The 24,615-nt window shown below is 40.7% G+C and overlaps 2 protein-coding genes across 8 annotated transcripts in view; one reads left to right on the forward strand and one right to left on the reverse strand.

The window, feature by feature from the left end:
* LOC118416988 (protein MTSS 1-like) overlaps positions 1-16,887 on the reverse strand; it is a 50,820-nt gene extending 33,933 nt beyond the window's left edge. For 2 of the 7 annotated variants that reach the window (XM_035822296.1, XM_035822294.1), the window contains exons 1-4: positions 16,642-16,878; positions 16,350-16,435; positions 15,005-15,066; positions 14,037-14,110 (exon numbers count right to left, since the gene is read on the reverse strand). In XM_035822296.1, the coding sequence (XP_035678189.1) occupies positions 14,037-14,110; positions 15,005-15,066; positions 16,350-16,435; positions 16,642-16,660 (241 nt within the window). In that variant the 5' untranslated portion in view covers positions 16,661-16,878. Of the gene's footprint in view, positions 1-14,036; positions 14,111-15,004; positions 15,067-16,349; positions 16,436-16,641 lie in introns of all 7 variants that reach the window. The other 5 variants (XM_035822291.1, XM_035822293.1, XM_035822297.1 and 2 more) reach the window with 5 other exon arrangements.
* Positions 16,888-19,751: 2,864 nt separating this feature from the next.
* LOC118417000 (CKLF-like MARVEL transmembrane domain-containing protein 4) overlaps positions 19,752-24,615 on the forward strand; it is a 16,762-nt gene continuing 11,898 nt past the window's right edge. Inside the window, exon 1 of the mRNA XM_035822319.1 lies at positions 19,752-20,109. Coding sequence (XP_035678212.1) covers positions 19,912-20,109 — 198 coding nt within the window. The 5' untranslated portion in view covers positions 19,752-19,911. The remainder of the gene's footprint in view (positions 20,110-24,615) is intronic.

A 24,615-nucleotide genomic window follows, 5' to 3' on the forward strand; every position in this document is an offset into this window, starting at 1 on the left:
AAGAGCAGCTGGCATTTAGCTAATTATTGAGGTAACAGCCCTATGGGAGTGGGTAGGCAGGAGCCAGGGGTATTGTTCCTGACCTGACCATGTGCCAGGGTTTCTCATCACTGATCAAGAATTGCATAACCTTGATTATGCTCTGTGTTCTTTCACCTGAACCATGTAGTGTAAAGGGACACTGTTCTGGCAAAGAGTTGCTATCAAAAAGCATTCATAAACTGGAAGGCTGCATTTCAAATGTCTTGAGGCACAGTGAGGTCTCTACTCCTACCACATAAGCCAGGGATGTACATATAAGATGTGGATTTGAGAGCTGGCCAGCCTCCAGACAGCAGCAGACACTTCAGACTTGAAGCAAACACACCCTGTCATCACAGCCACAAGACTGGGGACACACCATCCTGACAACTTGGAGGGGGTGATGGTAACATACATTTGTGTACATGTAGTCAACACAGGAGGGCAGAGATAAATTGTGACACCTGTGTTATAAACTAATTGTACTGTACATGTATATGCACTGATATCAATGTAATTGTATGGAACAAATTTTTTTTTTTTTTCGTTTCAAAAGCTCTCTTGGATCACCGAAACAGCTTTTACAAACTCCTTCAAAACAGCATTGTTTTTATTTTCCAATATTATTCAACTAAACTCACTAGAAGTTATCACGCCTATGCACAGCATAGTATTCATTCTTCCCTTTGACCCTTCCCGATCATTTCTGGTTCATCCCCTACTGTATTTTCCTTCATCTGTAGTACATATTTCAAATGCACAAGTCTTAAACCCAGACTGACAGTTGTAACAACACACATTAATCAAGACTGTCCCCTTATACACAAGCAGTGAACCTAGCCTGACATTCCAAATTTACAGCATAAAGATATGTCAAACCTACTAACAGCAAGGCAAACAATACAGGAGCAAGGCACACACGGCTATTGTACCCCAATCTTCTCTATAGGGTCTCGATAACTTGCCCAAATAATAGCTTCTGTACAGATTAGTCCTGGGCCTACTGTTCAATCTAACACGAAGTTAATGCTACAAATTTGGGAGGAGTTACAGTCAAATTTCAAAAGATGGAACTTGGAAGCAGGGTTCTTGTCTTATAATGAAAGACCCCATTGCTAAACCTCTATACACAGTCACGTTCGAGGTAGCCACCTTTCCTGGCCTTTGGTACAGTGGTAGCTCATAGATGAATACAGATGTGACTGGTGCATAGCTCACGCCAACCTTAACGGTAATGGAGACGCACACTTCATCAACCACGTACAAGGACTAAAGGAGACTGGTTGCTTCTTAAAGAAAACCAAAGCCACTACGATAGGAAGAGAATAACTGTGAGTTTTATCTGAACTCATTTCTTTGCCTATTACTTTCTGCATTTCATGAAGATATGTCACTGTTGTATAGCAATCCTGCTAACTGAATCTCTCTTCTCCCTTCGTCTCATTTCATGTCAACTGCATTTTATGCAATGTTTCAGCATACTTCTCTGAAGAACTTACCTTGTATTTACACATATATTGTTTCTTCACAAATATCCACATATCATGAATACTCTTGTTGTGGTAAGATATGACAGATGTGGTCTAGCCAGGACAGTCAGACACAACAGGAAAGAACCCAATCAGCTATTTCAACCCCTCAGGTGCTTCAACCCAGTTGGCGACACCCCTGGCGATACCCAAACACAACGTGACTTTTCTCCTCTCACAATTCTTCCACTATGTACTGTCACTACAGCTCACAGGAGACAACCTCCTGTGCCAAATTAAGCCTGTAAACAATGAGGCTATTTTCCTTAAATGGTAGAATACTTGAACCAATTAGTTTGCTAAGTTGTCTTCGTTTCCTGCTTTTAGGAAAGTCTGGCCTTCTAATCTATTCACTTCTGACTTTGAAAGATGATTATAAAGAAAAACATAACGATCGGTACAGAGGTTTTTCAGAGTATCAAAGTTTCAATTTTCATAATCAGACCAATCCTAAGTCTTATCATACAATACGTTTTCAATTGATACAGTATGTGAATACTATTATACTGGATCTACTAGGATCAACCTTTGTTGTGTATCAAAAAAACTTCCTTGATTCCATGTAATGAAAAATACTATCCATCTAATCTGACAAAAAATACCTGACAATCAAACTTTTAAGGATTTGTTTTAATAACAACTTTTATTGGTCCCCTCTTTTGAATGGTACATCCCATTTACACAGCCCATCCAGGTAGGTGTGATAACCTGATGAATTAAAACCCAATCAAGACACATTTTAGGAGACACAAATGGGTGGGAATTACTCATTAGACACCTCTTGTTCCTTTCCATCATCAAGGACTTGTTTCTTTGCACACCTCTGGCCAAATCAAGTCCCATAAGGCTGATACTGATTTGCCTTGAGCACTTCCTGACTACTGTTCCTTGTCAGCAGTTTCACCTCATTGCTCCATGGAGACTAGAGAGATTTCTATCTTGACAGCTCATTGTCATCCTCCACTGCTCATCTCCGAGCACTTGAAAGGCTTAGGCTTTAAAGTTTTTCTTCCCTTCTTTCTAATTATTTCAACTTGTGTGCTTTAATACCTTTTATTCAAGTTGGACACTTCTGTAGTGTGCAAAAGGTGACAACGTAATGTAACAAGTTCAGATCTCCCTGTAAAAATTGGAACAACTTAGACTTGGTAAGTCTGGGGAAACCATTTCTTGATTTGTACCATTGTTCTAATGACCGCCGTTGTTTCTTCATTTGCTACCTGTCACAAAAATGGCAAATACTGTAAATGATTTATTTTCTCAGTGGTTTTATATCACAGTAGGGAGAAAAGGGAGGTTTTTTTTGAGTGACATGGAGGCAAACCTTGTCACAACACAATCTGCCATCTGCGTCTGTACGTTGTAAAAGATACAAGCATATCTAAAACTAAGCATCTCCTTACCGGGCCCCAGCTCTATCTGGAGTCCCAAACCCATGAGCGAGTTAACGTGAGAGCACCCATGGCGATGCTTGATATATCTGTGTCACGGGGAGATGTACTCTTTCATGTTCTTCCCTAAGCTATGGTGGGTAATGTATCATCTCATAAAAGTCGGGAAGGGCGAACACTTAAGGACGTTAACTACCCCTTGCCGATAAAGCCCTTTCCCCTGTCTATTGACATTGTCTCCTTTCCTAATTGACAGCCAAAATTGGTGAAGTTTTACGTTACCCTAGGTATTCAAAATCGTATCATCGTTGGCTTTCTTGAAATGTGTCCAGTCATCCAAAGCATTTTCTATCAAGTGATCATTCAGTAAAGGATATAATGAAATGCAGAACACAAAATTACATGGGTGTGGCCTAGCCTTGACGTGCACCAGAATTCCTGTCACGTTCAAAGCCCTCCCTCACGCATGCAAGGACTAACTGCATTTATATGAACAATTTCAGCTCGGAATGAGTCCTGAATACATCAGGACCACCATAAAGTAGGGCAGGGCCCACCTGAGGGACGCCTGCCTGAAGCCTTTATGAGGGGTGAATGCCAAAGTAAATGTTATTTCAATCCATGTGTGCAAATGTCTACATGCCGCTGAGTTTTCAAAACATCACCTCTAAGAGAGAGAAATAGTGAGAGAATAATGAATTAAAAGGCTTACCAATATTTCTCAATTCATGCACTGACATTTGTTAAATATGCCGGCCACAACCTCTGCCTGGCTGTACAGTATACTTCATACCGGATTTCATCAAGCAAATTGAGAAAAATTTCTTGGTAGTCAGGTTCAGATGACTTTGCCATTCTCTCACAATGAGGTTAAGGCGCAGAATACCATTACAAAATTGATATATTTCTGCATATCTCGGTCAATGTAAATGTTATTGAGACCCTTCCAGACAGGGAATACTAGCCACACTATTGATGCGTATTGATTTTTCTAGCAGCGTCTCAGTAAATGCCATCTTTTCATGTCACCCTGCATAAAAGGAGCCATCTTTCTGTTACGGCAGATGAAAAGTACGGATCAGTCTTCTGTTCCATTGAGGATAAAAGGAGTAGAATGTTGTTCTGTAACATTTTTGTGTCAGCTGCAACTTTGTACTACATAGTTTCATCTCCATTGACATGTATGTATGTTAGATTTTATAGATGTTTGACATTGCAAGCGTCCATCGCGTACAGGTAGCATTCAACTGGTAATATAAAGCTTCATGGCTGCATGCTATAAAATGAATGATCTTGCGTCATAAATGAACAATATCCAAAAATTACAAGGGAATTTTGCTGTCTAAAGCTCACAGTTACACATTATATAATAATGTACCGTTAGAATAAAGACACATTTCCGATACATTACTCATTGGAATCCTATTTTCCGATAAATAACTCATTGGAATTTTAGATCACATCATATCCATAGTGGTATCAAAATCATTCCGTCAATTCCCACCGGCAGTTTGATGGCACCCTTAACTGCTACCATCAGAGGTTGTCAAATATCACCATGTGATTCTATAGCATTGAAGATGCAGACGTGGCAAAACATACTAATGAAATCTGGCCATAAAAAAGCCACTTGCCTCCATAGGAGCGCCAATCATGGAACCCAATATCCCTACTTAGGATTCAAATGGTTTGGGTAATAATTTGTCACTGAGCCAGAATAACTAACATGCCAAAAGCTCTAGAGGGCCATTGAAGAAACTGACGAATCAAATGACTGTATCAGTGCATGTACATGTCAATATCAGAATTTCAAATCGAAAAGAAATGGATTTACAACATTTATAATACATACAATGAATGTATATGTACATTGTATTCACGAACATATCGGGAAGCAGAAACATTTCTTGTTTAACAGACACGTAAAGGAATACTGGTGAAAATTTGAATTCCCAGCGCGTTGTCAGCTCCGATATTTATCATCTCTAGTGCAACCCGCATCCCTCCAAACAGAAATTTATAGATCTCGGCAGATGCTTGGAAATTAACAGCAAACTCCCTGAGCCTGATAGATTAACTCTCTGCTTTCCATGTGGAGAAATAAATGGGTACCTAATCGTGCAGTTAGAAAGAGGGACTGTGTGCTTCTCTTTGCCAAGCCCGTTTAGTTTATCATGAACTGCTTTAGCATACAAATTAGCGATTCTTTCAAATGAGAAAAAGGGTGTCGCTACTTGGCCATGGCTCAAATTTTATTCTTGAGAATTTATCACACAGTCCCTATGGCTGGAATCAAACCTCATATAACATATACATGTGTTATGTTACCATTGAAATCCTCTTAATGGGTATTAATGATTGAACTTGATACCTTTCCTTATGGTAAGAATCAGAACTTGAAAGACCAGCAAGATTAACAAGAAGATCCCCTTTCATACTGGTTTACTCCATACACATTGATGTAGTTCTTGCCTTTTCCCCTGGAATATGCTAGGCAAAACGAAGAAGACATTAAGAGGCACACCCACTACCCAGGTTCTGTATTATTACCCGGTGATATGCCATGCATGGCCTACATTCACGGCTATGTAGACCGCAGCGACATTGACACCGTTATGAATAATTCAGTCTGAAACCCTGACACCCCGTATATTGATTGAAAGATACATGCAGCAATGACCTACGGTATCTTTGCGCACCATTACCTTCTTTTATGCGCCCTGGTATATAATACTGAAGACCAACATTGGCTGCTACATTATAAAATAATTATTAATGGCTTTTGCATTTCATAGTGGTTGTAAATCCTTTCTTTATAAAGGCAGGCTTTACATATAAAATGACTTGATAGACTGAGCCATTATGTTGTTTGCAGCTTTGACCTATATTTTCTTAACAAAACCTTACAATGGGGGTTAGTTGTAAACAGCACTTTAATTCATATACAACATAAACTACCATGAATAATTTAGAGGGAAAAGCCGCATAATAAATGAGTGAAATGAATCACCATGGAAAATTGTATTCCTCAACGAGAATCTTAATAAGAATAATCAGGTATTTATATCATATAATCACTGCCAAGGTTATGATAGTGGTTTCTCTGTCTGAGGGGCTGTTGGCTTTTTAGCTTTACATTGAAGAAACCAAATATAGATATTTCATTTGATTGCTTTGATGAGTAATGATGGTTTAATCTCCAAGCAGATGCTAGGGTAAGAGTTTCTGATGACTGGGTTTTTCTGCCAATCTATAGCTGTCAGAGAGGCCATGCATTTAGAAAACAATACAATCTTCCAACCTAAAATCTGTTTGAAGATACTGGGTCACTAACACAGAGACTGACTGAGCAGGGAGAGATGATATCGAAGAGCATTGAGAATTTATATTAACAATGCAAGATATTTGTGGCATTTCTTATTGGACTTGGTTCAGCTGCTCTGTAAAGCTGATATTTTTGTAACCAAAAAAGGAGAAAAGGTGCCAGTGATCAGCAAAATAGTATAATTAATCCATGTCTAAATTTTGGCATGAGTGTAAGTCTAGGAAGGGCACAATGCTCCTGTTAAATGATTCGGAGAAAAATGCAATGTGATGGAACAGAAACACTGCCTCAACCTTGGCCCGTGCAAGAATGTCATCCATTCTGCCCGGTGACATGATTTACAATTTCGGCACTCCGATGCAGACCTTTGCCAAAGCTTTAGTGACAACCCACTGCATCACGCCAAAACTTTCCACTCTCCAAATGGTTTTGGGACTGCGTAGGGAAAGCTTCAAGTTGAACCCAATGTGCAGACATATATCACTCTCTACTCTTTGACTAAATTGAATAGTAAGTAGCTGCAGTAGGCTGGGGAGGGAATATGAGGAAGGTAGATTTGGCCGTCAGTTTGTATCGTTACCGGATAAGCTACCAAGCTGAAAAAAAGTGAATACTTGGTCACATGAAACATAGATCTTTTTGGAGACTGTAAATGTAATAAGTGTAAAGAAAAGAAGCACCCTGTCCAACATGTGCAAGTATGCACGCAGTACCGTAATTACGCATTCCGCCACCTCTTCAACAATGTCAGGATGTACCATTACCCCATTTTCTAGCCTTTAATTTGCAAAGCAGTGAACTTTCTGAGCCAAATTAACCCCTGCACCCAAAACTGGAACCCTATAATAGACAGTTCCAACTTGTTAGCTAAGTAACTTCACTGATTGCTCAATTACACACAGGATAACATGTCCTGTCTTCTTGAAATTAACTCAAGCAATCAATGGTTCTTTTTTGAACTAACGAAGTACTGACTGATATGTTGAGTTACGAACGCTACAGGTTTACTGTCTTTCTTTCCTTTGGAACATGCTTGAAAATGATGTATTATCTTAGTTGCTTCCTTCCACCAGTGTTTCTCATACCAAAAGAGCTGATATGATAATATACCTTTACTTTCATGGTGTGCAAAATCCAATGAACAAAATAGGTTATCACAGTAATTGAACTAATTCTATATAATCTTCATACTAGAAAAGGTGCACCTACTGAGAATGAACAATTTTACACCTTGATGCAACCTGTTTTGCTTACAGGCAGCCACTTTGTTTTACTAACCACAACAAGCAGCTACTGGGAATCCGAGGGGATGTACGGAGTAATCTTAGCGGGTACCTGACAAAGAGTCAGGAAAACAAAGGGCAAAGGCTACAACTCCACACACCTGATGTAACACTATTAGTATTACTACACACATTACTGAGTTACTATTCCTGGCTCTTTGTCTTGCCTCACATCACAACCATCAACAAAGTCAACATAAACACTGCAAAGAACTGGGGAATACAGTTTCAAGGTCACCCAGGGTCACAACCATTTTGGGGGGTGGGGTGGAAACACCTGTCTCAGGTATAGACACAATGTTAGAAAATGTTTTTGAAAGAATAAAAGGATCATATCCATCATGACCAAGAAGCAAACGATTTCCAATTTTTCAAAGCATCAATGTTTGAGAGTAGACTCTCTGCTGTTAATGGCTTTGAGATGACCCCAAGAGAAAACCGTGTTCTTGAAAAGGTTTTGTATATGAAACATCGCCTCGGAGCAACAGAAGACGAAAAGCGGCCAGGGGGCCATGTAGTGCGTGAGATATTTGGTTACTCCAAGTATGCAGCAGTAGGTGTCTCCGACAGGGATACTTCAATAGCATGTTAAGGTCTTGGTATCACGTCAACAACCACTAATTTCATCTCTCCTTGCAGAGAGGCTCCATTAGCGAAGGGCTTCCATGCCAGACAGCGGAGACGGGACACCAAAATGGCAACCGTGGGGTTGGCGAGAGGGATAAGTGTGTCACTCAACGTTGGCAAGTTCTGGGCAGCAGACGGAAACGTTACTGCCAACTGTGCCTTTGTGGACATCCAGTTCCTCCCTCTGAGGGTTTCTCCTTGTGTCAGCACTTTCCAAAAGTAAACACAGCTTCCTACCCAGCTAGGAATAGATTTTACCTGGCATCCTGCACAGAGGTTGGCATTTCCTGATAGGCCTCTGCACCAGACTTGCTTGCTGGGACAATCTGGTCTAGATAAAGTTTGGTACTCCTTGTTTTTGTTTCAAACTACATTGCAACTAATCATTAGGATTTCTACATTAATGTTGAAGCAATACAGCATAAATATAACTCTGTCAATCTATTTCTATTTGCAGAATACATATAAGTACATGTACATGTAGCTCAGACATTTTAGTTGACATATCAAGAGGCAACGTTTGTAATATAATTATAAGAACAACAGTTTTTGCTACTCTATGGAGTCCTCCACAATGCCAATAGACTCCTATTACACATATACTCTTACAGGTACCAATCCCACAAAATCTAACGATACATGTACTGAATCTGAGAACATAATCATTCTCATACCCACTATAATGATTAGGAATCCCATCAGAACAAACTACAGTGTATCAGAATGACATGTACAGACAGTGTTAGGGAACATGGCTTATTTTTCTAGCCACTCAAGCCCACAGGAGCCTGCTACACCTCCAGAAGAAGTTCCAGCTGGGACAAGGACACGTTGACAGGTACCACAGACAACAGGAAGGGAGAGAGGAGGGAGGCCTTACTGTCAGGACTGCTGGGCTTTCAACAGTTTATACTGCAGCAAGGTCAGGGTTAGAGGGCAGCAGTTGGGGAGGGGGGCACTCTGTGTCATGTGATGCACCAGATAGAATACAGATGGGTGGTTCCCAAACCACTTGAGAGATAATAACTGTGTGAAACAGTAGTTAGGTGTGGGAGACATTCCCAGACAACATTAAGTTACAGGCTTTATACATTCACTGATGGACTGTGACACATAATGAGACTCCCGACCATGGCCTGACATGACTTCTCTGTACAGTATCACGATTTAATCTGTCTCCTGGGTGAAGAAAACATGGAGACACAACAATCAACAGGAGGTGTGAGGAGGAAGGTCAGATTGCCACACCATTCTACAGTAGTCCCAGCAACTCCTGCAACAAGTGTTTTACTACCGGTCTCAAGGATGTGGAAAAGAACACAGTTTGGAAACAACAGACCCATAAAGTCAGGTTAGGTAAATACAACACACCTTTGACACAAACAAACTGAGCGTTAAGTGTGACCTTACTTCATGCTTCCTGTTTGTCCTGCAGGACGATGTGAGACAAAATGACTTCGCCTTTCTCAAATAATGGATTAAGAATCCATCCATCAATTTATAAGAACATGGTCAAGAAGGCAGTACAATCAACTGACTGAACAGAAAGAGCATGTATATCAAACCATCAAATTTTTGTTCTTCCACAATTTCTTCTTCGGCTTCAGAATGGACTTCTCATTCTACAACATTGATTTAGTATCCATTTTCCTTCCCCCCCTCAATTCACAATCACAGCAGCATAGGTTTGCTTCTTTTGCAGCTTCTTTGTACAATTTACAATGTGGCTGCATTTTTTCCTTTATAAAGTTTTAAAACAAATAGAAATTGATGTCATCTATATAATCCAGTCAGCATGGCCTAAGGGTGACTAAAAACTTCAAAATTATTTGTTGACTACATGTTAGTATGGTAAGGTTTTGAGTGATGTCAACTGTAATTCATCCCCCCCCCCTCAACAAATGGACCAATCCTAAGGAAGAACAGGCCCCATACTAGACTGCAGCAAAAACAATGGAGTGTGTAGTGAGAGATGGGGTGTTCGGGAGGGTCAAGTTCGGCCCTGCACTTGACAAGACTCAACTGGCCTCACATTCCTGAAGCCCTTTGTTTATGCAGTAAGGAGCCAAGGGCTTGTTGAAAACTCAACACATTGTATGGAAACAGTGAATCCGTATCAAAATCATCTTGGGTTATGTTGGGGATTAAACCAAAATCCGATAAGATATGGAGATTATTAAAAAATCATACAGAGAATTTGGAGTACCAGATCCCAGGAGAAATTTTACAAACTTGAAAATCCTTAGAAAGCTTGATGCTCCTTTCCGAAACAAAATGTAACAAATCAATTATCTACAACATCAGCTAGATAACTCCATCATTGAATCATCTCTTCTTGAAAGAATAGAGATGACAACACAAACTTCCAACCACAACAGGAAACATCCCTGTGACTTGGCTGAACTCTGTTCTTATCTGTAACCACCAGGCCTTAGTATCTTAATTGTGCCAAGGGTCTAGGGTCCTGTCAGATACTCAATCTAAAATCGCTATTAATGTCTCCATCCACAATAATTCCACACAAGGTACCAGATAACCTTGAAGATCTTTTGTGGAAAAGACTGAGAGACAAAAGTTTGGTAATACAGGGACCAAACAACAAGACTGCCAGTTGAAATGTTGACATGTGAGGGTGATTATCCTTTCAACTCTATAGTCCTGGGAACTTCCCCTGTACAAGTGGTTACAGATATGGCATCCACATGCCTTTCCGTGCTCTATTTCTTCACATTAGATCTTGTTGAAAAATGGTCTGTTGGTCTTTTTTTGATGATTCTCAAATGATCAAGTAAAGGTGTGCAAGGCATAACTGAAGAGAGTCACTGCTTTATGTTCATTGCAATGGTGAATTACTTGTACATAATCTGCTTTTCAAATTGCTGTAAGTTTAGACTTCAGAGATACTTTTGCTATGAGTGTTTCCAAAAATGTCCACTCTCAAAGAGAGCTTTGACTGCACCTCTCTACAGTACAAAGCTGTTGTGAACAAATATCAATATTTACGTCAAAACAACATCCACTGGACGCAGAGCCAGACAAAATATTGCGTCATTCAAAGTTTTCTGATAAAAACTACAGTCTGTCTGTAGTGGACCTCTCCATAACTGGACATACACAAGCCAGAGTCCTGCTATTTTTACTCCACTTAGCTCACTGACATGGGTTTATCTTATCTTCTTAATCCTGGCCAGAAACAACCCTGCTCTGCTCTTAAGATTGCACACTAGCTCCTCATTTATATAGGCAACTCCGCAAGTGGCCACGAACGTTTTGAAACACACCAAAATTACTGTTTCAATGACAATATATAGACTATTACTATTGTTACGTATAGGCCAAGTTTTTAAGTTTTCCCCCTAAACTTATTAAAATCAGTTCATTGTGGTCACTGATACATAGATAGGCACGTTTAAAAATTCATAGCACTGCATCTTTTTTGAAGTTCAGGTATTCCTCATAGAATGTAATGAATATATCATCAAAACAAAAACGACTTCTTTATGATTCAGAACCAGTCTTTTCAAAACTCCCCAAACGCCCATAGAATGCCAAGTAGAGGGTAACTGGTCAGATGTCATTTGCAAAGCCGTAAGTAAATTTAAGTTGGGATGGCATGAAATACTTTCCAAGTTCCTTGGAAATGTCATTTGGTGTAAGACTATGGGTAAGGGAACGCTGATGCATGGGGCATCAACAGCATTTGGACAGCTCTGTGAGTGGGGAGGGTACTTCAAGGAGAGATCGGACTCCACGGCACTTTATAATGATAATAATGACAAATTGAAAACCTCTCCACCACTTCCTGACAATCTGTGGTGTACTTCACATGCAAATGCTTGCAGATCTGGACAAAAGGGCACGACAAAATGAGGGATAAATGCTGAAATTTACATTGCGGTTTTCAGTCACGTATTCAATTGTACCTGAGATAGCTTAGTCATGCGACAGTCGACAGACACCATCTTTCCTCTCTAGAAAACATCAACGATTATTCATGTATTCAAGTTGACCGCCAACATGCCTTTGCCATACGGAACTTGTAAAAGATGACTCTTGTTTCAGCGAAACTCAAAAGCTTGGCGTTGACACAACAATAACAAATGCCTGTGGTGCACTTTTGCTGACAACCATTCATGACTTTCAATGCTGGAGCTATGTAAGCAATGCGGCACAGTTCCAAGATTTCTGCAAAAACACAAGTTCAAATTTGCTCGCTTTTAAAAACAGCCTCGCTAATGATCTGCATATGGATGATCTATCAAAATAACTCTACAAAGGCCTTGATGATAAACATATTACAGGCTGACTCATAACTGTATAAGTTGAATACTTAAATACATCTATGTAATCTTTCATATGTTGTCTTCCTTCAGTAAAAATTGTTGAAATCTACAAGAACTACCAGTACAGTGACAGTTACCTCCTGACAACACAATATGTATAAGACAGCCAGGATGATATTAACAATTCCTTGTAAAACATGATGACTAAAACCCTTGGATAAACTTAACAGGGCAAAGGAAGTATCATCTGGCGCCAAAGGTGTGGCAATATACGATTTTTCCTGCCTAACCCTAGATTCCAAACATTCCTTTCAACGTCTAATACATTTACATAGACACCTCCTACAAGGAAACTGCATTCCAAATCCTCTGTTTGTATCTGTCTTTGATGCAATTTGTCCTACCTTAGCAGAAGCATAACATAGGCAATGCAGACAATACTGCAATAACTTACTAAGCCTGTGCTACAACAGGCTAATATATACAGCAATGTTTGTAGATGAAGGGGACTTCCAAGGTAAATGTTGACAGTTATGATCTACCACATCTGCTTTTTTTGTCACAGACCTCTCAAAATGAAATTTCAGAACACAGATTCTGAGAATCTACCAGTTGCTTTTGGCAATGTATTGGTAAATTTGAGTGTCCCAAATGCTGCTTTGTTGTTCTTCTGTACAATACACCAGTAAGTCATGCAACTGATGGGTAAAGGCTGGCATGATTGGATCACACACCTTGTAAGTGATACCTTAATCTTGCCCAGCGGCAAAGTCTGTTGCCTTCTCCCCTTCTACGGGTAACATTTCTTTACTTGACGTCTTTTACCCTCTATTTTCATACCCTCTGAACTAACGTAATTTCTGACGGGTTCATTTGAGTTATAACATCTTGACTGCCTTCAAAAAAGTCTGTTTTGACTTCATTTTGTTCAAACAATGTCTGGAGGGCTTAGTCAACATTGTTTCACCTTACCGTCTTCAATTTTCAAACCTGACAATGCCACAGCTGTCACAGGTACAAGTAGACAAGCCTGTGACTACATACTCATAATCTATAGATTTCATCCATTGTTGCAAATAATGGTTGCATTTCCACCAACTATACTCATCTTTGCTCTAACAGACACAGGGAGTAAACCTATTATTACTAGGATTCGCTTAGTATTGAATTAAGGGCTTATGATGCATTCATTCAAATAATGCTGCCCACTTGTAGGTACAAAAGCGTTTTGAGTGAAATACAAAAAACAGACATCAGCTAACTTGACAAACAACTGCATACCGTTACAGTTCTTTCCGACCACAAAAACCAGACAAAGGTTTACTCCTTGCTAGCCCTTAAGGATTGGCATATCTTGATATACTGATTGAACCACCCTTCAACAGTTTTTTAATCAGTACCTCCGAAATTGCAAGCACCATTGGGTCGCGACAACTACAGTCAGATATTTCATAGCCGTCTGTAACTGATGAACACAATCAAAGAGGTACGGATCCAACCTGAAGTAAGCCAGAGAAAAGTACTGACTGTAAAGCTGGAACAAGAGAAGTAATGGTTTGATCCAGAATGAAACATACCTCTGGTATTGGTGGCCATGTCTGCGACTTTCTGGAAAGAATCCAAGAAGACTGCTGCAGCCAGGGCTGTAGTCCTGGGGGAGAAGTTAATACAGTTAGCTACTGCACCATGTAAAAGTATGCTTCACTATTGTCTTCAAAGCTAAGGATATGAAAAATCTGTCTTGTCACTGCTTACCTTCAGGGCAAAAAGATACAAATTAAGTTTAAGATCAGAAACATACTTTAGTATGAGATAAACAATGGACCAATTTCGTGTATGGCAACATCGCAACAACTGCTCAATAAGTATTACTGGACAATGCAGTCCTGTAACTAGGCTTCTTAACTCCCTAGGAGTCTTGGGAAGGTGCTAGCGAGAAACAAAGGAGGACAGTGTCTTAGTATGAGCTTAACGTCTTATGATTGCAGTGATCTTTTTCCAGCAATATCCATCTGGCTAGATGCTGTGGTGACAACTGAGCTGATAAGACAAGTGCTTGGATCTTTAGGTGTTTCATGTGGGACGGCTTGCTGTTTTCCAAGCCTTCTTTGGTTTCTTGTTTGACCAAAGGTGAGCTCTATGTTGCTCAGGTGCGCCATATGGTAAAGTTTGCTGTTTGGAGATAAAGTCAGATTTGTCTGCAGACCTTGGCTTAATGAGTTTTCTGTGCGGTTCTTACAGTAAGAAGCAAATTTAGAAACAAATGTGACATGCTAGTGAATGAGGGGTTTCAGACACCTGCATATTGAAATGTAATCTTATAGAAATATTTTGATATGATTTTTTCTTTTACGTGAAGACATGTAAAGATAGTTAAACAAAGCAGTTCTGTCTTAAGCAAGATATGTGATCAAACAAACAAGGTTGCCCAATCATAACAAAGGCAGCCATAAAAAATATCTGTGAATGGGCATCCGATAATGACCCTTTACTGAAAAGGGATTGGAGCTAAAAATAAGTGGCCACTAAGAATCAAGATACTCACTTCAGCTGTGAATGAAGCTTGGTAGCCTTGCTGAGAAAGTCTTCCCATACTGGTGTGCTGGACTGGATTTAAAAAATCAATAAAAATACTTGTGTTATGCTGATCATAAAATAAACACAATCATGACAGAGTACAAGGCAAGTCTGTTTTTCATAAATTCCAAAGTCCTTGTTTCTATATCTATGATAGTGAAGTATTTCAGGACAAGGGTTGCTCTTTTGGAAGTTTTTAATCTGTGTCCTTTTATCTCGTGGGACTCACAATCACAACAGGCACCACTTGATAGTCTCATGACATCTCTGGGCACGTGTTGTCACCAAAATGCCATGTGAAAGAGCAAAATGAATTGCTTCACAATGCTTAGATCAACAAGGCTGACCTAGGAGCAAGACAGGGACGCCCCCCTCCCCCTTCTCAATAACCCTAGCACGTTTAGCTCTCTCTACTTCAGTTACACGACTTTGTTTGTTCAATGTTGTTGTCCTTATCTAATCAAAATAAAACACAAGTCTATTAACATCCAGACAATTCTGGTCATTCTGTATCGTGTCAAGGATCTGAAAGGAAATACTAGTGGTGGCGACGGGCTCTGGGGACAAGGTAAGACAGATTGGGGAAATCGTCGCGACTGGACCTAGAAAATTGTGCAACACCGGAAGCGACAACGGGTAGGATAAACAGGACGTTTGCATTTTGAACGGCCTCTGCACTCGTCTTTGTGTGTGTGTGTGTTGCACGAAGACTCGCATAACACATTATACACACTTTCATTCGTATTCAATAGAAGCAACAAGTCAAGAAAATTGGAAGCTGGTAAATTTGTCCCAGTGGACAGTAGACAATTATTATGCGGCCAACAATAACAGAGGTTAGAGTCTGCTTGGACAAGGCGGTCTAAAAAAATTACAAGATCTTAGTCACGGTTGGCGAACCACAATGCCTAAAAGAATACACACACAAAATTCCTGTGTGAAAACCTGTCCGCCCATGTTTTTGCAGTTGCTGGGTCCTTGTTTCGGAGGAGTAGACGCTGCCCCCCTCCCCACTCCGGCCAGTCACGGTCCGGTGTCCCAGACCGCTCGGCACCCCAAAACAAAGTCCAACGTAGCTCCCCTCTCCTCGCTACCCCCGCTACTTTTACGCCGCCCTAAACGTCTCAAGAGCTCTAAAATCCCACAAGCTCGATTTTCACGGTTGTCAGACGACCGTGGAGTGTGATGGATTCATTTGCTTAATCTATTTTGCTTCTGTCCGCCGAGACTTTGCTGAAGTGTCCCCCCACTCAACCCCGACCCTAAAACAAAACCCCGCCACCACGCCGAAAAAAACGGGGGGTAAAACTTGCCTTCAAGTCCGTCACTATCGTCTGGAACAGTCCGCCCAAGGCGCTGCACTCCTTCTCGATGTTGGCCTCCATCCTTGACAGGAATTCTGAGGTAAAAGTTCTCCTTAGAGTCCAGAAAACACGAGAGATCTTGAGCTAAAATGTAAAATCCAAGCCGTGGGAGCGCCGCTCTACTGTACAGTACCGAGTAACGTTAGCTGGCGCACGGAAAGACCACCAAATCGCCGGCGGATGACGTCCCAACTTCCGCCGAATCTTCCTGCCCGATCCAACTACCACACCCTGGACCTACCGCAAGGCATCCACGACATCCTCGGTCAGCTCTCCTTACGATCTACCGCCCGTGGAACTGCATGTTTACGGGGCTGGAAAGCTCAGACGGCCGAGACAGACGACATTCCTCCCCTCCGCACCGCCGACATTACTGGCATGGCTTATTTGGGCTGCAGGGTCACGTGACCCAACAGTTGATATTTATTGGTCCGCTGCCAAAAAAAGGAGAAGTAGTACACCAGGCACTTTGGGACACACACACTGTCCGGTAGGATACTTTTAGTATTGAAAGAAGTAAAAATATTAATAATAATAATCACAATAAATAACCATGGTCCCTTAAAAATGAATTTTTGAAAGATATTGCATTAGCTCTATGAAAATGAAAATTATAACCAACTTCCAAGCGGTGTTCCTGAATACTAATAACGGTCCTAATAATGTCATATCAGTTGATGAGAATGATTTCGCCGACGCACTGTATTGTGTCCTTTTTAGATTCCCCATTATTAGCTTTTATAGCTATGTAGATAAAATAACATTATTGGCCATTATTCAACTAGCATGGGTCAGTTTATGAGTCATATGATAGACAAAAGTATACGGTACCGAATCCCATAGTTATCATATCTGAATCATGTATTGATGTTTCATCGTATAAAACGGCCAGTAGTAACGTTAACGTTACTGACATACATGAATTGGAGGACAAAGCAAAAAGAAGAAAAGAAACAAAAGAAATAGAGCACGTTTAGATAATTTGCACTGAGAATACATGTACAGCTTTTACCAAGGTTAGCGTTCACTATAACACATACAATTGAGTGTACACGTGATACGCACATGTACACTCAACGTTCATTTACTTGGCTTCGAAGTGCTTAAAGTATCTGAAAGCAGATACAAGACATAACAGAGACGGCCAAGTAGGCCATTGACCTTACCGGTTGCAGCTTAGAACTTTGTACAAACGATATGCATGCAGGGATCAGACTGTTTACCGTGATGTACTACTAATATAACGTTCCAAGCTTAGACGTGCAAGTGATTTATGACGTTTCCAATCTCATATTTCTAAAAGGTTAGGTCAAACTTTAATGTCGTTAATATGATTTGTACATCTTTTTTTGTCTTCGTGGGGAACCTGAGTTGGAAAGCCTATTTGGAAAGCCTATAGTGCCCGTCCAAGAAGTCCCATAGCCCCTCGACTGCCATTTTGTCGACGTGCCCTTGACACTGACAGGCTCAGTACTATTTGTTACGTAGGAAAATGATAAGCAAATGGGACCTAATTCTCAGTAACTTAATCTTAACCTGATGAAGTGAACTTTTACGTCGTCGGATCAAACGGGATCAGACATTCTCTTTGAAAGAAAACAGCTGGTTTGAATCGGTAAATAAGTACTATAAAGTATAAACACTGATATGAAATTCATCTCAAACACTTTTATCAAGAGAATGCTTGCATCACAAGCCTTATCAAACAAAGAAGTAAGTGTATGCAAGCATAGTTGTTTGAATTGAAGAGAAATTACACTTGCCTACACTATTATACAAATTTGCTCTACCTTCAGAGGTCTCTTTATTAGTACCCGGGGTTCAGGTTTAAGTAGTAAAATAATTTCTGGACTACATGTATTTGATATGGAACGCACGAAGGAGAGCTGCTGTTTGGGGAAATACGAGTCATGATTAACACACAGACAGACGACAAGTCCGCCTTTCCCCTCTCCAACCACATCTACTGTGCTGTGATTGACGCACCAGACGGACAACGAATTTGGCTGCCCTCCACACCATTCTTTGATTGACGTACCAGACACGCGACAAGTTCGGTTGCCCTCTTCAGCCACAGTCATAAGAAGGGCCAAGGACAAGGCCCGATATCCCGCCGCCGAGCTCGGCACCACCTGTTCACTTCAAACTTATCAAGCGGGGCTTAACCAACAGCACTCGAACAACGGTATGCGACTTGTAGATAGGGGGATATTGGCTAAATCCTGTGCTGTTGCACGCTCTCTTGAGCAAGGGCAATCGAAGCCCAAACGGGCCATGAGATGGACGTACCAGCACAATTATTTGTACCGGTAAGTACTCAGTAAGATCTGCCGGTCAAATGATGACAGGCATGTGTAAGATGTAGTGTACGTATACTTACGATGGCCTAGCACTAGCAGGTTTCTGTAACTTTGTCATAGACAAAATAGAAGTGCTGAACATAATTTGTACATTGCTTTCACTCTACAGTTTTGTTATACTATTACTTAGAAGACGAAAACTTATCTTTTTCAAAATGAAATTGTATTACATGTTACGTTGCAAGCAGATACATTGAACCCGAATGTCGCCTTTGTATCTGTATTTGTTGCTCAGCTGATTTCAAAATGTTTCAGTTCAGTATCCACTTTCATTTTTTCTCCCATCAAGTCAACATCAAGTTCAGATACAATACACGTAAAGTTACCTGGTAGTAATAGTGCGCTTTTTAGAATCTAAAAAGGTTTGCGCTTTTCAGTGACATCTGGAAGAATTTCTACCAACATCAATTGGGGACTTTTCAGCACTTTTCATTGTGTAGTACATGTACTTCATAATATTTCTCTCGTGGTTCAGAAGCGACATCAATGTGTAACGGGATGCATTGGCACTGTCTGAACTTTCCGGCAATGGTCTCCAGTCCGATGCCAAATATGACGTCATGTAGGGCCTTTCATGAGCAGAATTCACGATTCAATTACATCTTGTTTATTTCGACAGCTAGCTAAATGTTGCGTCAACGCAAAGGAATTCGATAAACACCTCTGCGGTTAACTTCTACGGAAAGATTTGTGCGTCAGTGCATGGAAAGATGCGAAGTGTTTTACTGTATGAAGGATGCAGTTCATATTTACCTCGTTAGAGGACGCTGTGAACAGGTCTCCAATCAAAAGACAATTTGCGGCCATCCTTGTTTAAATATTTCTCAAGTATAAAACTATTTATCCAGGACGCAGAAGATGTAATTGCGCTATATTTTGCTAGTTGATTATTGTGTTTTTATCTCGTAGCATGTATTTTGTTATCAGAATTTTCTCCCTTTTTTCCAAATGAACTGGTCCGTTCTACGCTTACGTCATCCCACAATGCCGTTTGGGTGTCAGTTTCCCCCAGCTGATCACTTCCGGTGTGCACTTCGTGTCTAAACCGGCGGTCTGTTTGTGTGCCATACCTTTTCCCCGTCCTGTCCGGCGTCTTTTCGGGATTTCTCGTGTTTGTGTGTGAAGTCGGAGCACCGTGGCGTGGACGTGCCATGTCTCAGAATGCCGGGGTGGGGACAGGATACCGAGAGGGGACGGCATCGTACTCAACCGTCACGACCGAAGCGGACCAGGACAGCCCGTACTCGCCCACCACCACCACGCTGACGACTACTCAGTCCGGCTGGGGGCTCACGTGCGACCTGAGCTACTGCAGGACCTTCCCAGGGATCACCAAGATTGTGCAGATGGTGAGATAGTCGGTGTAGTCGTTTCACACGCGACAAAACCGTGCAAACATAGAACATATTCTAGAGACCGAGCCAGGGGGTAACGTACGGTTTAATTTACCGGTTGTCAGGTGTGGACTGGCGTTTATTAGTTGCCATGGCTTTATTTATGATCATTATAACGAGACAAAGCATAGCCGTTTTATTTTTTTGCAAAATGAAAATCATGAGCTTTTGTTTCCCATTACTACAAGCTCCGATCTTGTAGCAGAATGATTTGAAATGATTTGAAATTTCAAATTTAGCAGCCAGAATTTGGTTGGATAAAGACTCAAAAAGAGGTTGACAGTCTTGACATTGCCCACATAATTTGTTGTCAGATCCAGACACTTGACACGTGTGGCACTTGTCAAACCATTTTGTCATTGTTTACATCCTTTTGCTGTCCTATCGGGAACATTAGATAAATCATCAAAATCATGTGAAAAGCTCTGAGCGGAACCCTACATCTTCTTGGAGATTTCTAGTCAGATCAACATGAGGGACTGCATGCCCTTTTTCTGTAAGGTGCAGACAAGTAATTTTGATATATCTTTTAGGTAAAGCTTATCTTAACGGTAATTTGTAGTGAGTTTGCCACATTTTGGACAATTGTCCTCCTAAATTTAAGGTAACATGTGGACAGTCCTACCCAATTTGCTAGCTTTGTCAGCACAAACCATTCATGTCCTCGTACATCTACGTCATGCCTGTGATATCTGTGCATTTCTAACCAGGTAATCCCAGGAGGAAGCAGAAATAGAAAAGCCTTTTCACAGTCGGTCTGCCTGCTGCAGACTGGTCCATTCAAACATGACTCAGAGGAACTCCCATGAGTCATCATGCTCACAACAATAAAAACTGGTCTTCTACTAGTGAGGGTAGTGTGGCGTATCTGGCTCAGAAAGCAGTGGTCCTATGTTCAAATCCCGCCATGCTACCAATCTTGTGCCTTTTGGAAAGATACTAATCATGGCTTTCCTCACTCTACCCAGGTGTAAAGATGGGTACCTGACTTCGGTTAGGGAGGTAAAAGGTGGTGGAGGGAGAGGGCTGCGCTCCACCTTCCAATACTAAGCCCCATCACAGTTGATAACAACTCATTGCTCCTACAGCTTCAAACAGGCTATCAGACTACCTTTACCTGAACGTAATATTTTCTTGCTGGCTTCTACCAAGGAGGTTTTTAACCTCTACTGTATTGTCAATATGTTAGACCATGTCATACAATGTCTTGCTGCCAGGGGCTAAGAGGGTCTCTCCAACAGTTTGCAAACATTCGCCCAGAGTCACCAATGTTGTCCATAGGATTCTAGAGGCTTGACCATTGCTGCATGAAGCTTGCTTCAGTTGGGTTATGCAGTATGTTACATGCATAATTTCTTGTCACAGAGAAGATTTTCAAATCATTGCTTGTTAAAAAATCTGTGTGATATACTACTACTAGTTGATTTACACCAAACAGAAGAAGTAAGATTATCCTAATTATCATGATTCTATTCCCAAAGACCTGTTTTGAGTTTCGTCATTATCATAATATCGTTTTGCTTTTGGACCATGAATGGTGTAACGTCAACCAACATTTGTCTAATCATCAACCTTGTGTAAACTTCCTTGTAAGTAAAGTGTCGAACCATATTGATTAAAGTAGGGCAAATAGGGCAAAGATTCTGATCAGTTGTTTCTATTTATGTCACAGATGTTAATCATTAACCCATTTTAAATGAGCAACTATTCTTATCGTAAAGGTTGTGAGCGTAATACATTGTACCTTTCTTGTCACACAGTCCACTCATTGTGGTAGAATTCTTGTGTTTGGTACATTGGTGTTAAGATTCTTGTCTTGTCTGCTTAGTTTTGTTTTCCATCAACTTCCTCTTGTAGCAGTGCAAAGAGTAGAGTAGAGTAGAGTAGAGTAGAGTTCTTTGGTTAGGCAGGAGTCTCGCTTCAGTTGAAACCGCTCCTCTTCAACTCCTCATTTCTCTTCAGTCAGCATACATCCAAAGTTACAAACAATCTGACATTGCCGCCCAGACTTGTGTCTGGCAGGTACTAATACTACACCTCACATCCCTGCAGAACACAGAGTTGTCATCATGCCTTTCCATTTGCAGGGCCAACAAGGTTATCCATGAAATGGTTGTTAGAGGGGACTGAGTGATGTGTTGGCAAAAGGACAGAAAGGCTGAAGTATGTATAGTAATATTCTGTGCACAGAAGATCAATAGATGACTTCTAATGGCAGATGGGAGGAGAATGTGGAGCCTGCTGGAATTAATGCATTCTAAGTAGTTCTCAGAAGAAGTTACCTAATGCTTCTTAATGCCATGATGATATGTAACTCTAAGCAGATCAATATTAGAACAAGTTGCAGTCAAGGCACTTTCGGGAAGTTTTGAATACTAGTATAGACTAGAAAGGCAACATTTTTGAAAAAATGCAGGATGTGGGCGAAGGGAAAAGAAAGGAAAAATCGCAAGAAAAGAAACAACTAGAATGACAACATTTTCGCGAAAATGCAGCAAGTCTTTCCCGTGGCCTTTTTTGAAGTTTAAGTCAAACTATCTTACACACAATAGTAATTGCCATTAGGTGCCCCGTATTCTCGGTTCACCCCTATTCTCGGCCTTTACCTGACGTCACGGGTTGTGCTGTGTAGCAATTAATTATAAAGCTGAAATTCATGATCAGGTTCAGGTCCGGTACCGTACCGTAGCCTCCATTCCAAATTTGACTTAACGACGCAGGCGACAGACATCGACGATACAGTATTTGGCTGCCGCTATGGTCCGAGGCGTTGACGAGCCCCCCTCCCCACATGGACCGTCCGACCGTTTTTAAACGCCGTCTTTTGAGGGCAATTAAAAAATAAATAAAAAGGCGTGTAAACTGAACGATGCTCTGTTTGCAAGATAAAATTGTTGTAAATATCAAAAAAGAAAAAAAAAAGGACAACTAAAAGAAAGTTGTTCCCGCCCGGAATCGAACCAGGGTTGACCTAGCGAAAAAAGCGCAAACGTAGCTGGTGCTTTAGCCATTCGGCCAAGCTTGCCGTAACGTTATTGCCGGCATTTTAACAGGTACATGTATACAAATGCAATGCGTAGCTTGAACACGTCCGTTCACTGTTTAATTTGCAAGATTCCAAGGTCCCATTTTCTGAAGATAATGTTTTTCTGTGCAAATTTATCAATCTTGTTCATTCCGTGGCGGGCAACTTCTTCCTTGAGCGCCTGTTTGGTCGAATGCATGGCCGATTTACTGCCGCGTCTCAGCTGCTATTATAAAACTGGATGCCGAATGACATTTTGTGTTCTCTGCGTTGATAGGTCCAGCTCTGACGTACACCCGAGACAGTCTGAATTTAGGCCAATCAAAAAGCTGGGAACGCGGAGTATTTGCTAACAGCTTCCATTTTTCTGAGTTTTGATTGGCTATTATCAAAATGGATGCCGATTGTGTCCTGCGCGTTGATAGGTTCACCTCTGATGTACAACCGAGAAAGTGCGACTTTAGGCCAATCAAAAAGCTTGAAACATGGAGTACATGGAGGCTTCCATTTGTTTCTGATTTCCGGTGAAATACTTGTAAGAAAACTATATGTGTGGCTTCGCCCACATAAAAAGTAAAGAGATGAGAAAAGAATACCAATGTGATAGAGAAAATTTGAATGGAATTTGAGACTCAAGGTTTTTTTTCTCTCTCTGCATTCATGGGTATGGTTGCAATACTAGAGTAAAGTGAATTTGAAGAAAAATACTACAGTTTGTGATTTCTACATCATCTAGACTCTACTCAATAATTTGACATCTGTTTAGAGCTAAATTGTAGGAAACATTGGGATGCACTGTGGTAGTATTGTCTAATAGTTAAAACAACAAAGGCACATGACAAGAGAAAACCGGATATATGCAACATAAACAATACACCTACGCCCTTGATGTGTAAAAACCTCAGAGCAGGGAATATACATATGCTGTATAAGCAAGTTTTGTCACTAGATAGTATCAAGTGTCCTGTTTAATCTAATTATGGGAAACTGATCTTGTTTGACTCTTGTTTGTCCCTATTGTATATACCTGGTACAAAGCTGTTTCTCACCTGGTACTCTTAACTGGGGATTGTTTTCCCAGGGGGATTTGTATGACTAGTGCATTAATGTAATTCCCATATAGTAATCAAATCATCATGTCACAATTGCTTCCTCTGTTAGATCACTCCAATTCAATCTGTTATGGGAATCATTTGAGAATTTTACTAGGAACTGCTCTAGAACGTATGGTTCAGACCGTTCTGCTGAAATTGCGATTGCTTCTTTCTAGGAATTGTGAAGAGTCTGAAGACTTTGCTTTAAAGTCTGTAAAACATCCTGTTATACCATTTTTATGTTATTGCTCGCAACATTTCTTTAGGAAATGTCCAAGACAAGATAGATGAAACTTTACTTGAAAAGTCATCTGTGTTGTTAGCAAGCCATTCGTGAATCAT

The sequence above is a fragment of the Branchiostoma floridae genome, chromosome 6 (genome assembly GCF_000003815.2).
Source record: "Branchiostoma floridae strain S238N-H82 chromosome 6, Bfl_VNyyK, whole genome shotgun sequence".
Lineage (NCBI taxonomy): Eukaryota > Metazoa > Chordata > Leptocardii > Amphioxiformes > Branchiostomatidae > Branchiostoma > Branchiostoma floridae.